Source organism: Bufo gargarizans, chromosome 9 (genome assembly GCF_014858855.1).
Source record: "Bufo gargarizans isolate SCDJY-AF-19 chromosome 9, ASM1485885v1, whole genome shotgun sequence".
Classification (NCBI taxonomy): domain Eukaryota; kingdom Metazoa; phylum Chordata; class Amphibia; order Anura; family Bufonidae; genus Bufo; species Bufo gargarizans.
In genome coordinates this window covers 19,513,676-19,529,231 of record NC_058088.1, presented here as the reverse complement: position 1 = coordinate 19,529,231, position 15,556 = coordinate 19,513,676, and the positions used below count along the sequence as shown (strand labels likewise).

The 15,556-nt window shown below is 45.6% G+C and overlaps 1 protein-coding gene across 2 annotated transcripts in view; it reads right to left on the bottom strand.

Annotated features, from left to right (window-relative positions):
* Window positions 1-7,715: 7,715 nt before the first annotated feature.
* The window catches only part of GPSM3 (G protein signaling modulator 3), a 51,013-nt gene continuing 43,172 nt past the window's right edge, over window positions 7,716-15,556 (bottom strand). For both annotated transcript variants that reach the window (XM_044306411.1, XM_044306410.1), the window contains 3 exons: window positions 14,995-15,130; window positions 12,798-13,099; window positions 7,716-10,398 (listed from right to left, as the gene is read on the bottom strand). In XM_044306411.1, the coding sequence (XP_044162346.1) occupies window positions 10,252-10,398; window positions 12,798-13,099; window positions 14,995-15,130 (585 nt within the window). In that variant the 3' untranslated portion in view covers window positions 7,716-10,251. The remainder of the gene's footprint in view (window positions 10,399-12,797; window positions 13,100-14,994; window positions 15,131-15,556) is intronic.

The window sequence follows — 15,556 nt, the reverse complement described above, 5'->3', positions numbered from 1 at the left end:
CAGGGCCAGCCGGAGGAGGAGAGCGCTCGCTGGCTCTGTCAATCAACAGGTGGAGGGGGTGTTTTTTAAAAGGAGGATGCGGCGGCTACCAGCCAGTAATAAACAGGTAATTAACATATTATAAAAGTTCGGTTTTTAAAGAAACTAAGCCACAGGAAAAGGTAAGAACATTATATATCGAATAATCACACTATAAGGATTTTAATTAGCCCAAAAATGAAAAATGACTCTTGGGGGGTGACAGAAGCCCTTTAATGTATTTTCTGGCAAATTTGCAACAATCTTTCAATGCAGTCTATTCCTATCATGTACAGTTGTTTATGACACTATAGTGACCTCTTGTGGGCAAAACTGGTATACCGACACACAAAAACATTATTTTCCATTAAATTACAGTATATATTATACCTTGAGAACCCAGTATTTTTTAACTCCCCATAAAATATTCATCCCATGAATACCTCATGTACATTCTTTTAACTCCTGTTATACTATATATTTTTTTATAATTGTTAATTATCCTTCACAATTATTAACAATTTCTTGTAATCTAATTTTTTTTACCTACAAAAAAAAGTTTTTTTTATATTGTCTAAGGTTATCCATGAATGTTGCCCCCGCTCTCCTCTACCTTTGACCTAACACACTGGTCTGCGGGCTAGAACACTTATTAGATCTGAACACTTCTTGATCTGTATGACTCTTTTAATGTGAATGTGCCTGACGAAGAGGGCTATCCGCACTTAAAACGCGTTGATGACCAAATAAAGAAATTACCGCTACATTTTATACGTACCTGTCTACAAGGCTGCTGGTGATAGCTCCTGGATTTTGATTGCGCCTGGACTTCTTCCAGTTTCAGCTTGCAGCTCACAGTCCACATCGTGAAGCCAACTGAGAAACTGAGGCTGCGGCCCTAAGGAACCGCTCAGGGTGCGGGGTAAAATTACAGCAGGCTCTTAAGGTGTTGTGACTCCCACAACAGACAGATGTAAGCGCAGTATATGCTGTGATACTATTGTCATATCCTGATCTCACACATGAGGCGCTGCCTCTGTTTTTTCTTTTCTATGTAATTTTCCATATGCAGACACTCTTACACACTCATAGTTTATCATATGCAGACACTCTTATACACGCACTTTTCCATATGCAGGCACTCTTACACACACTTTTCCATATGCAGGCACTCTTACACACGCACTTTTCCATATACAGACACTCTTACACACACACTTTTCCATATGCAGGCGCTCTTACACCTACACTTTTCCATATGCAGGCACTCTTACACACACACTTTTCCATATTCAGGCACTCTTACACACACACTTTTCCATATTCAGGCACTCTTACACACACACACACTTTTCCATATGCAGGCACTCTTACACCCACACTTTTCCATATGCAGGCACTCTTACACACGCACTTTTCCATATGCAGACGCTCTTACACACACACTTTTCCATATGCAGGCGCTCTTACACACACACACACTTTTCCATATTCAGGCACTCTTACACACACACTTTTCCATATTCAGGCACTCTTACACACACACTTTTCCATATTCAGGCACTCTTACACACACACTTTTCCATATGCAGGCACTCTTACACACACACTTTTCCATATGCAGGCACTCTTACACACACACTTTTCCATATGCAGGCACTCTTACACACACACACTTTTCCATATGCAGACACTCTTACACACACACACTTTTCCATATGCAGACACTCTTACACACACACACTTTTCCATATGCAGACACTCTTACACACACACTTTTCCATATGCAGGCACTCTTACACACACACACACTTTTCCATATGCAGGCACTCTTACACACACACACTTTTCCATATGCAGGCACTCTTTTACACAGCATTACACTACATAGTGTATAGAGATTAATTACCTACCTCACATGGTGGCCCCCTGGGAGGTGTATTGTCAGATTTGTGACTGCAGCTTCCAGTTGTGGCCCCCAAGTGCCAAACCAGGCTCCTGCCCCTCATAGTGAAACTGGCCACAGGGTAGGATGAGGTGATGGTGGCACTGATGGTGGTAGTTCTACTCACGATGGCACTTTGGCACTTCCTGGGAGGTGCAGTGATGGAAAGGCCCACCCTTTCTTCCCTCAGGGCACACCCTGGGCTTTTGGGCTCTCCTGTCTTGTGGTGGCTGGGGTGCCATTGATGGTGGATGGTTGGCAGGGTACCAGGCAGGAAAACAGGTGTGGAGGCAGGCAGCGGATGACTGTGGCAATGACCAGGCCTATTTAGTTATAATAAGTCTCTCTTTACTGAGCAGATAATGGGAGTTGCAGTACACGTATCAGCAATAAGCACAGTTCTGAGTAGGCGTTTCCTAATAGCTGTGTATAAGCAGTGACAATGATGGTGGTAGTCCTCCCTAAGTCTCTCTCCTGTTATACTATGCAATCTCTTCATATGCCCACAGGCATGCAATAACTCTCAATATGCTTTATGCAATACCCAGTCTGTGGGGTGCAGAACTTCAATCAGATGACCACTCTGTCTCAGAAATGTGGCGGGCGCCAGAAGCTGTTAACCCTTTCCACATGCAGTAAAGTCCATTGCCATAAACGTGCGTTCACCTTAATGCCTCCGTCCAGCACAGCCTTTTTAGTGGCCCTCAACCATCTATGAATGTCTCTTCTCTTTCTCTCAGGGGTAGTCTCTCAGTTCAGTTGCTTTCCTGGCAGATTTCAGTCTCAGGGGGAAGGTTCCCTGGATTAGTCCTATATATCAGGAGCTCACACATACACATACTGAGGCCAGCTCAGCAAAAGACCTCCTAAACAGGGGTTGGGCTAGCACTGCACTAAAAACTGCCAGTTAACTATTTGCTACCTGTATGCAACCATCTGGGATACACAGTGCACAAGAAAAAGTACCATTTAAGTATTTTGGCAATATATTACAACAGTAACTCTAGCAGTGATCCACTGGAACACTACAATAGCAGCAGTCCTTCCATAGTGAATAGAAGTGTGGATTTATTGTAGGAGTCTGTCAGGACTTGTGACCGATAGGTGCTCCTCCAATCAGCACTGTATACAGTACATGTTCTGACTTTCTTGAAACATGCAGCAAAATGACTTTTTTTTAATGCAATTTTGAAAAAATGAGACCATGTGGACACCACCTTACTGACCAGGAGTGCTGATTGGAGCGGCAGCTGTCAGTCAAAAGTACAGACTCTCCTACAATAAATTTGCCCTCCTATTCACTAAGGCAGTACAGCAAGCCCATGAGGAGCCGGAGCAGAGGATGGGAGTGGTAGTGGCTCTGACTAAAGGATGTGTCACAGTGATTTTCCTTAGGCCGTTGCTCCCTAGGGCTGCTGCAGTAAGAGGAGGGCACCTTTTCTTCCGTTGGGTCACTCCCTGTAGTTGGGGCTGGTGGTAGTTTGGGGTATCCTTGATGCTGGTGGTTGTATGGGTGCCGGCCAGGAGGTATAGTAGTGCAATGGCCAGTGTATGGGATGGTAAGAGCCAGGAAACCAGGCCAGAGGTAGAAGAATAAACGTCCCTTTTTACATGAGTTCAAAATAGTAGTTGTACTATATCTAACAATAATCTGTACACAGATGGCGAGGAATGGAGGCCGGCAAAGTGGCAGATAATGGCCCTCTTGGTATGCTTTCTTGCTAAAGTCTCACTAGAATATCTGGCTAGGAACCAGGGGCATTGCTCGGGTCTCAAAAGATCCGGGGCCCAGGCCCCAATGAATGTGGCCCAGTTCTATAAGTCGCCCCCTCCTCCCCCCTCCTCACACCGCATTTTGCTGTACTTGCCATACAGCAGCACATACCTGTCACATCCAGGTGACCTCTCCTCTGATGTAGATCTTCTGTCTCATCATCTTCTCCATTTGGTCCGTACAACTTCTCTCACCCGCTCCTCGTCTCTGCAGAGTGTGACACACAGACATCTTAGCTTCCTCACTTTTCTATCATCATCCCCCCAACCTGGCGCCCCCACAGTGTTATCCTGCTGCTCGCTGTGCTCCCCAATACCCCCAAATACTATCCTGAAGAAAGATTTGTGCCTCCATAGTAATGGTGCTCCTCATAGTCCCACCAATAGTAATTCCCTATTGTCCCCAGTATTTATACTGCCTCCTACTGTTATAATGCTCACCCTGAAGTGCCCCCAGTATTTATAATGCCCCCTGCACTGCCCCCTGTAGTTGTATTCCTCCCTCCCCATACAGTCCCATGTAAATAACATCACACCATCTCTCCTGCCCCCTCCAAAATACAGTCCTGAGTAAATAACGTCACTCCCCTCCCTTCAGCCCCTCCACCATACAGTCCCATGTAAATAACACTATTTCCCTCCCTCCGCCATAGAGTCCAATATAAATAACATCACACCATCTCTCCAGCCCTCTCCAATATACAGTCCCATGTAAATAACATCACTCTTTACCATCACCTTCAAAATACAGTCCCATGTTAATAACATCACCTTCTCCCCAGCCGCCTTTAACATACAGTCTCAAGTAAATAATAACTCCCCTCCCCAGCCGCCTCCAACATGCAATTCCATGTAAACATCACCCCCTCAACATTCAGTCCCATGTAAATAACATCATTCCCCCACCAGCCACCTTCAACATACAGTCCCATGTAAATAACATTGCCCCCTCAACATTCAGTCCCATGTAGATCACATCACTCCCTCCCACAGTCTCCATAAACATACAGTCCCATGTAAATAACATCAATGCCTCCCCCAGCCCTGTCCGACATACAGTCCCATGTAAATAGCATCACTGTCTCCCACAGCCGCCATCAACATACAGTCCCATGTAAATAACATCACTCCCTCCCCAGCCACCAACAACACGCAGTTCCATGTAAATAACATCCCTCCCTTCAGCCCTAACAAACCAGTTAAATAACCATAACTCCCAGCTTTGCTCTGCCTCTCCCTTCACTTACCTCTCCTCATGTACAGACATCACCACAGCTTCTTTCCCCAGGACTTCTCCTCTTCACTGCCATCCTCTCCTGCACTGGTCACATGATGGTGACATCTTCGCAGGTCCTTTTCAACCACTGCCTGTTTTACTGGTCACAGGACCTGCGATGTAACCACAGGTCCTTCAGCTCTTCCAGTGCACTAGATTCAATTGCTGTCCTGAGGAAAGCAATACAGTTGTATCTAGCTGGCAGGCAGGACATTCGGGGCCTGGGACAAAACATCAGGGGCCCAGGCCCCGAATGTTTTAACCTAGTAACGCCCCTGCTAGCAACTATAATCTGACAATTGTGGTTGTAGTGTTCACTGCGGGATACAGGTTCTAGGAGCACTTTTGGCCAAGACCTGGTTAATTGTGATGGGTGTCTTAATTGTAATCCCTCACAAGTAGCTAAGTCTGGTTAGCTGTAGTCGCAGGTTACTTTGCTGATTAAGTTCTTCCTCCTTTCTCTAGTTCATGCTGTAGCAGAAGCAGTACGTTTCACAGAGATTGGTTAGTTTCTATATTCTGAGGCCTAAGGAATGGGAGCATAAGGACTTGCATTCTTCTCCTTCACTCACTAGACTAGAACTCCCCTTAGACAGGAAGTAGGACCAGCCCCTCCTGCCAAGAGGGGTGGACCAGGGTGGTTAACTCTGTCCCTGCCAACCATACCAGGTTGTGCTAGGTCTACAAAACAGTGCACAGATACCCCCTGTACTGGGGTACTGCAGAAGGACTTCCTACAATAGCTGCCTGGGACAACAGGGCCCCCAAGCAGCATGGCTCACATCTTCTCAAGCTCAGAAGGCAGGGCTGATTTTAACGACCTTACTTCAGAGGGCAGAGTTTACTCAGGATAGGTCATAAATATCTGATCAGTGAGGGGCCGGGACCCCCGCCGAGCAACTGTCAGACAAGGAGGCGGCGCTCCATGCGAGCACCACCTCCTCTTCAAACAGCTCATCGGCGGGGGTAGCGGGTTTCCTGAGGATAGCTCATCATTATTATGGGCTGGATAAACCCTTTAATTCATAAAATGTTTCTTTTTACTAGGACAGGGTGGTTTTCTAGTTGTGTGCATGTGTTTTCAAGAAAGCTGGGTGGATGCATTCTTCAGAGATTAGAGGCCCCGGGTCGGGCCCCTGAGTGTGTGATGCTGCATTGAGAGGAATGTCATTGACCAGACACTGGGGTAGGTGCCGCTTGTGAGCAAAGTGGTTTGTGAAGAAATGAAAATATAAAAGGTGTTTGAGTTTTTTTTAAATATAATGCACATTAGGGAGTTTTTATTTTTTTATGAATTCAATGGAACTCAGATAAGTGTGCGTTATACAAACCTTCCTATGGGCCCTTTATATGTTATCTGTATTGTCAGATTTGTTAGTTTCCGTGTTTGTGTTTTTATGTGTTAAAAGTTGAATGTTCAATTGACAGCAGGGATCTGACCTCATGCATGGTGCTTTGACCCTCTGCCCCCATTGGTCAGCAGCCAACTACACCAGGACTACTCCAGGAGGCAGCGGCCTGGCTGGTTCCCTGCAGTGAAGTCCAGATCCCTGTACTGGGGTAAAAGAAGGACGAAAACCAGGGATCAAGTACAACGCCCTTAGGTTTAGCCCAAAGTCAAACTGGTTAGTGGGTCCACATCCACATAATGCAACGGATTTAGCATGGACAGATAGGATGCTAGTTCCTCAACAGTCAGCACTGCAGCATAATGCTAATTGTACTGGGGAAAAGCTGGCATCGAGCCTAGAGAAACTTCTGGTTTTGAAAAAAAAAACAAATTTCTTTCTTTTCAAATGAGGAAAAAAAATATGTTCTTGCAGGTCGCTGCCTTTGAGGTTCTGCTGCAGCTGTATTATAAGGCAGTAACTGCAGCTAGAAGGCACTGCCCGGCACACCCTGCCTCAGCCCCTCACTCCGCGGCCGAACACTTTCCCTGCGTTTCCCTAGTCTTTCCTTTCAGGGTCCCTGACACTAGAATAGAAGCTTGATTGTGACTGTACACTGTCCCGAAGATCGTTTTCTGCCACGGACCGCTACACCCAACCACCTTCATTCACAGCCCAACACTGAATGATGTTCTGCAAGAGCAGGCATGCTCAACCTGCGGCCCTCCAGCTGTTGTAAAACTACAACTCCCACCATGCCCTGCTGTAGGCTCTTCAGACATGCTGGGAGCTGTAGTTTTGCAGCAGCTGGAGGGCCGCAGGTTGAGCATGCCTGTGCAAGAGCACTTCCCTAGCTGCTGCTCCACTGATTGGCTCATCCAGGCCGTCTGTCAGCCTGTGGGCCATTCAGAGCCCCCACTTCCTCATAGGGTCATGTGTGCACCCTTCCTCTTCCTCCCTTGCGCGTTTTCCAACCGACATATGTAGTAAAACGGGACTCGTCCAAAGTGAACCATAAAAGCTTCAGGTTTGTCTTGCGGACACATTTTTGGGAACTTCCTTACGAACTGATTCACTGATCTCTAATCCAGACCAAACGCACCCATTGAAGTCTGGGGGTCTGTGAAAACCACTGACAGGATTGCATCCGTGTTCTGTCAATGGTTTTCACTCCCCACGGACTCACCATGGGAACTGCGTTGACATCTTCACAGATGAAACTTTGACCATCTTGTCACATACATAATCATAGACATGTTAATAAGGCCTAAGGCCAGTGGTAATAGAGGACGAGGGAACACAATTTGATCACATAATGTATTTAAACATTTGCCTTTATTGATCAGATTTTATAGCAGATACAAAACAGTACATTTGGAATGTAAAAAGGCAATCAGCGGTGGCCTATGCAACTGCCCATATAGCACTGTAAAATCTCACCGTGTCTCCTATTGCAGAGGGGGCTACCTTATGTATGGAGAGCTGGACATGGCAGAGATTAAGTATCCCACTCAGGACCCCACCTATGAGTCATGGCGGAGAGCTGCTCCCTCTGGAGAATCCGGCTCATCTCTGCTGAACGTCAACGGACCATTGATTTCAATGAGGAATTACAGCCTAACCCGGAAACGGCAGCAACAGAACACCTCGCAATCTGCTCATCATTGGCGGTTTTTTCTAAAGGCTTTGTCTGAACAGGACAATCCATTAAAGGGTGCGTTCACCATTCCATCATTGCAAAAAATATTAAAACACGGTTATAATTCTGCCTCAATGGACTGTCAGTGGAGTGGAAAGTATGGCAGCCAAAGGGCAAAATCAAGCAGCACTACCGTTAGGTCCAAATCGGACAGTCCATGAAGTGGCGGTGGCGGCAGAGTTAGGCCTTAGCCCAGCCGTCCCCTGATAACCAAGGATTTGGCAGAAATACTGCAGCACGCGATGTCTTCAATGCCATTCCTTTTTCAAGAAAAAGACTCATTGTAGTGGAAATGTCGCATTCTTGGTGAATAAATTTGGAATTGCATTAAAGACATCGAGGGCTGCGGTATTTCTGCCAAATCCAGCCAAATGACGGCTACAGGACGTATATGGCAGCCCAACAGTTCAGTCTGCCCCCGGTATAATGAAAACTGCGGTAGCTTCTGGTTATTAGCTGGGTAGGTCGAATTCTTATTGGTTTAGGATGTAAGTTGTTATAAAACTACAATTTGGCAGATTGAACGTAAATCTCAGAAGATACAAGAAGAGAATTCTGCATTAATTAATTTTCAAATAATCTGATTACTAATGCAGGACAGCGCAATGCTATAGTAATCAGATTAATGAAACTATATTAAGGTGGAGAAAGTGACGACTTTTCCAGACTAAGAAATAAAGATGAAAATGCAACTTTCATCTTGAAGCACCATGAAGAAACCTGACCGATTTAGAAAACTTTCATTTTTAGTCTACGTAGGTAAGGCGTTGTTCTCACCTTCATTGTGGCTTCCGTTTAGACACAGTGCGGTGCCACAGCCGCCCTATGATGGATTCCAACGCGCCTAATGGACTCCATTGCTACATGGACTGACAGATATACCCTTAGCAGCGTATGTGAGATTCCATGGTGCACTGCATTCTGGGACATATTTACTTTCTACATTGGTGTAAACACTACATCTCCCAGCATGTATCATCTATACACCAAGTTACTGGGAGATATGAGACCAGCAGAACGGAGAATGAGAACAGACGGGGCTGAGGCCCTAGTCAAGCGTACGTCATCTACAAAACTAAACCTCTGCTCGGTGCAAGTAGGAACAATTGACAATTTACTTAAAACTAGTTGTCGATTTAATAATGACATGAAATGTGAAAAATTTGGTATCCTAAGAATAGTTATACCGCCTAATGTGAAAACCCTATTACATCAGTCTCACACAATATACTACAATAGCCAAAGAGAGGCAGTATACAGTACAGCAGGTAACGGCTGGTCACCACTTAACGGTACTGTACGCTGTGATCACTCGCTAAAAGCAACGTGAAGTACTACATTGTACAGAATATACCTAGAGCAGAGGGTGGATTGACCATCAGGGAGGTGACCAGGGGCCCCATCCCCAGAGGGGTCTCACATTCCCTTGATCAATTGCAGCTCTCCTTCAAGTTCAGGTGGAGAACCTGCAAAAGCAAAAATGGTACTGGAAGTGATATGTGCTAGGATAGGTTAGAGGGCTCATGTTTGGTGCCAGGTGATTCTTTATCCTCTTAAGAAATACAGATTATGAGCAACTGAAGTTAGGCTTTCAAAGCAATGGTACAAAGCACACTTAGACCAAGATATCTTATAATCTTCCATCAAATTTTCAAAAAATGAACAACCAAAATGTAAAAAAATTGAAGATCTTTCCTGCCTTCTGATATGGCCACCTTAGGCACAGGCCTCGTTTGTCTGCATAAAAAGTCAACTGTTTATAAGCTGCAAGCCAGGTACTTGTTATTCAGTTCATTGTTCTCTAGACTCCACTCCAGATCTTCTCTAGAAGATCCAAGGAGGATACAAGACTTCTCCTCCTTAGCTGGAAGATCAGATTGGCTCAACCAAATATTTCTTAAAGGCACAGACTTTATGCATAGTTAATTTTGACCCCAATTGGTAAAAAAAAATATCTTCACCATTCTTTATCATAAAATCAACCCCAAAAAAAGTGGTTCGGTTCCTTCTTGGTTTCCACTTCTTCCACCTTGTACAGGGGTCAAAATAAAGGAAACCATCTTCTGTCCATTAAGAGACAACTTTACAATGTAGAAGTTGGATGCGGTGGGACAGAGGATTTTGGGTAGAGGGTAGAGCAAACCCTTTTTTCTTAAGAGCATGCGCCCCCTAGTGCCTCAGGCAGTTCCACTCTTTGTTCATCCAGCCGATTCCCCTGAAGGCGGAATAAAATCTCAAACAGATCTGCAGCAGCTTGAGGGATCGGGGGAGAGCTGCGTTGGTCATTCATTCGTTGAGACTGTAAAGGAACGAGAATACGAAAAGATTTACAAAGTATTCTACAGCATTATTCCTTTTATTTTATTCAAACTTCTTGAAGCTTTTGAAGGGATTCTGTCACCAGTTTTAACCCCCTCCAGATAAAAATATGGTTATGTTCAGGGAGCTTTACTGATTCCTAATGTGGTCTTATAAATGTAATCTGTAGGGTCATTTTGCCTAAAATACGCTATTACTAAACTGTCATTCATAAAAATAAGGTGCCCAAGGGGATGTAAATGGATCCAAGCTGCCGCCCGCACCCGCCGCCATTCGTGCCCAGCTCCGCCTTTCCTGACCTCAGCGCCGCCTCATAATCCTGTGTGACGCCTCCGGCTCTCCCTCCCTCCCCCCTCCTTCTGCTCTAACATCTCGTGAGTGCGCACAGGCCTCTGTCTGATGCGCACTTCTCTGTTCGGCTTCATGGAGCGAGTGTGCAGGTCATCGGGAGGTTGAGCGAAGTGCCGGCGCATGCGCACTTCGCTCCATGAAGCCGAACGGAGAAGTCCGCACGGGCATATCAGGCAGAGGCCTGTGCGCACGCGCGAGATGTTAGAGCAGAAGGAGGGGGAGGGAGAGCCGGAGGCGTCACACAGGATTATGAGGCGGCGCTGAGGTCAGGAAAGGCGGAGCTGGGCACGAACGGCGGCAGGTGCGGGCGGCAGCTTGGATCCATTTACATGCCCTTGGGCACCTTATTTTTTATGAATGACAGGTTAGTAATAGCGTTTTTTAGGCAAAATGACCCTACAGATTACATTTATAAGACCACATTAGGAATCAGTAAAGCTCCCTGAACATAACCATATTTTTATCTGGAGGGGGTTAAAACTGGTGACAGAATCCCTTTAAGGCTGCGTATACTATTACAAGGATGTCTTTTTCTGTTTTGCCAGTGCATCGGAAACGACAAAATACCTGAAGTGAAGGAAAACGCACATCTCTATGGGAGCCTCGGAAATAGACGAGCGAGCATGCACGACTATTTTTAGAAGTCTCATAGAGATGAATGGAGAATGCATTGCACAAGTGCGGTGCCCTCTCCATTTTCCAGCAGTCCCGTAGTAGTAAATCCTAGCGATATGCCATCAATGTTCCAGATGGGATTACCCTTTGATAAGAGGGGTATCAGCTTGCTGGTTTGAATGTGCCAACATATCAGTGTTCTTCAGATGGCACCATATTATTTTAACACTAGGCAACCTGTTGGGCCAAACAGAAAGGCACTGCATTCACCATCATACTATGACAGAGCTTCACAGCTGGTCTGATAAAGAATGGCAGATTTCAAGTGAAAACCTGACCCCTGAGATAGTCATGTTTGAAACATTTTTGGAGGAAAAATTAATCAAAAAATGTCATACATAGGATGATAGTAAAATACTTTAGTAAAGTATCACCGCTCCCCAGATCCGGCTTAGCTTCTCAGTGGTAATAACATTACATAATCCTTCTCTTTCCTCTTGCTATTCAGCGACAATCCTTATCCCCACCCCACCCCCAACTGACCTCTGTTTCCATTCAGAATTCCAGTTTCTCAGCCAAATCATTGTCTTTTCCTGTAGTTCTTCCTGGAAATTATTTATTTCCATTGCATTTTGCACTAAAAACCTCACCCATGACCTCATTATTAAAAATAAAAAAAATGACTCCCTAAACCTCTGTAATGTAAAAAGATTCTTAGCAACAGACCATGAATTTTGCAAATTGGCTTCTTGGAGTCCAGGCATTGGCATGCCTCCTTTTCGAAGACCATGCCCCTTTTGTGGGCCACACACCCTTCTGTTGACGTGATGCTGCTGCCCCCTCAAGGTGCGTTTGGATGCCGAGGCTGAGTTTGGTGCATCCCGACTCTATGCACAGTTAATGGGTGTAGAGTCGGGAGGTGCCATGGAGCTTCTGCAGCAGATTCCAGGAGTAATGAGTGGTCTCTCTAATTTCTGAGAATTGGCAAACATTTTTTTTTTACCCATAGGGGGCAGTATTAGGTCAACAGTTGAATAGAGCTGAAAGGTCACAGCCTGTTTTGAAGCTAAATATTTCCCCAGAGAAGCGGTCACTTCCCTCCCTCCACTCCTTTTTGTAAATAAGTCGGCCAAATAATTTAGCAAGGGGAAGATAATAAGCTCAGGAGGAAGCTCCTCCTAAAATAAAAGGAATACAAAATCTGTTCTGAGGTTAAGGGCAATGAAAACTAATCTAATCTTAGTTTCTCTGCCGATTCAAAATGATGCAAAAAATCTTTGGTAGCTCAAAAATAATCCGATCACTATGGCGTTAATATTGATTTTAACTAAGATAATATGGTAAATTCTAAGATCAGACATTATATGATGAGTATCTAATACAGTACAGATAGAGGCTTCGGACCACTCCTACCTGATGACCTAAGATGGTGTTGTACAGATCCTCCTGGGCTGGAATTTTGATTGATGGAGGTTTCTTCCTTTGACTCCGTCCAGCCCAAGATGTCCCCCTCCTGCGCCGCAGCTCTGTGACAATTCCTTTTTCGTCAGATGGGAGGGAAAATTGGCGGCGATTGGGCACCGAAAAGTGTCTTTTGGGTGGAAGAACCCGATCGGGCAGCGTTGCTCTCTGCTCATCCAGACGTCTGGTCTGTGCGGTGGAGAGGAGCTCAAAAAATTCTTCTGTGTTAAGTGAGAGCATTGAGGCTGAAAGGCCTGGAATAGAAATGGACTAAAATTAAAGTGCACTATACCTCAAAATTTGCAGGTATTGGAAGGGGCGGACTGGCCATAGCCGCCCAAGCCCTCTTCTCTGATGCTGGCTGGGTACATAATGCTGTGAGAATCAGGTACTCATGTACCAGGCCAGCGAATGCACATGTCCTCCTGAATTCAACTGCTGTGGACAACATCTCACCTCGTAAGACCACCGCATCATATCTCAGAGACAACTGGAGCAGGAGGACAGAAAATGGCAGCTATTCATGGCCACCACAGACGGACAGCTTTTGGGGCAATAGATTGTGCTGCACTGTGGTACCTGGTTCTGCTGGGATGGTATTTCTGACATCACCCACTTGCGTTACCCCATCTTCTGTCAATTTGGTCCGCCTAAAATAGTTCCTGATTTTTCTTTCCCAGAGCCACTTTAATTTCTCAGTCATCCCATGGCTATTGGGGATGTGGAGGTAACAGTTGCACCTCGTCTCTAGAGCCTCAGGGGGCCCAAAGGTCCTTCTACTTCATGAGAAGACACTAGTATTATAAATCGGTAGAGGGAACCCCTGGGGCCCAGAAGATTCACGCTATGCCACCGCCTGGGCAATACACATACAACATTCTTGTTGGTAATTTTTGGACATTTAAGCCCCACCCCAGGAACAGCAAACCCACTAGTGACCACCCTCTTTTAGAAGGGGCTTCTACAACCTCAGTTCCCCTACAGCAAAGGCCAGATCCCTGTATAGGGTTTAAAGGGGGAATAACAGGAGACTGCCAGGACAATGCCCTTAGGATTAACTAGTAGGTTAACAGAGTAGTTCTACACCCACTGATCATGACATTATGAATGAATTACTAGCAGTTTGCAATGAAGGTCCAGATGTAGGTTAGCAGTTGGGGGGTGTCCCTGCACTGACATTAATCAATCAGTGCAGCAACTTATAGTATATTGAAAGCCCATGCAGACAGGGTCCGCACCCATCTCTACCAGTCTGTCAATCCAATGATCTAACATGTTAATAGCATAGCTCTGATCCCGGACATATCCCCATTTTCACCCAGGTAGCCCCCTCACATGAGCATCGGAGCAGTTCATGCAGAACAGGTGTCATCTTATTGTGAGGCTCGGTGGTCATAGTGAAAGCTGCAAGATTTCAGTTTAAAAAATAATAATAATATAGATAATTAAAAATAATGCTAAAAACTTGATTTAAACAATAGGTCATTTTCTGATGACACATTCTCTGTAACAATGCACCTATGGGCTGTAATACACCATATAGGCCACTAGGTGTCGGTAGAGCAGCACCGTCACCCTGTACCTTGAGCCCTACAATAACATGCAGCCCTTGGGTATGTTGATGTGGAGCTGATTTAATTCCCCTTTTCTGTTATTTTTAGTGCAGTTCCTCTGTGGATGAATAGAACGTCCATAAAACAATGAGAGGAGAAGGCGAGATTTGATGCCGCTCCCCGGGTCCATTGTCGTTTCGGTCGCGATAACATTTATTGAGTTGCGGTCCCGGGACCTTGTGTTATCTGCTAATCTCTAATTATAGACAGTTTCCATGGACTGGTAGAAAGAGGAAGCGATGGCTCAGCTGAACTTTAATATCTATAAAGCAAGAAGTGAAGTCGTAGATACCAACGCAAACAACTTCCATGAAAAGCTGTGGGACAATATGGTCAACGCTACAGCTGCCAGTTGTCAGCCAGAGTAGTCAGGCCCTGATGGATTCTGCTACTGCTGTAAAACCTGATAGTCCTATGCCATTCCTGACTCTGGGAAAGCTGGGTCAGTTATAACAGTGGCCATACTGGTGACTACCCAGATTTCATGCAAACAAGAACTGTCGAAGTATCAGTTTAAAGGGACGCTGTGACCTTACCTCGTCTTTCACAGGACGGGGATGGCGGAGCAGATTTCCAGGGTCTCTGGCCATCTCCTACAATCTCTGTCAATGCACTTGCGTTATCTAGGAAAACGCTCTCCAGTTCCTCGAATAGTGGGGAGGTCGGCGGCGACTGTCCAGGCAGGGAGGGGATACAAGATGTCAGCATTATCATAGAAAAAATTAAAGGGGTTGTCTGGGATTTTGATATTGACGGCCTATCCTCGGGATAGGTCGTACATATCCGATTGGTGGAGGTCTGTCTCCCGACACGTCTCTGATCAGCTGCTCTGGTCACAGTGCTCACCGGAGCTCCTCGCAGCTTATCAAGCACAGCGCCGTTCATTGTATAGTGGCCATGTTTGGTATTGCGGGTCAGGCCCACTTGAATGGGACTGAGCCTCACATAGGCCATGGGACTGATGCACTGTGACGTCATTGGCCTAGGAAGAGGCCGAAGCTTTCATGGAGCGCAGGGTGTCAGGAGTCGGACCCCCGCTGATGTGACTATAGATCACCTCTCCTGGGAATAGACCATCAATATCAAAATCCAGGATAA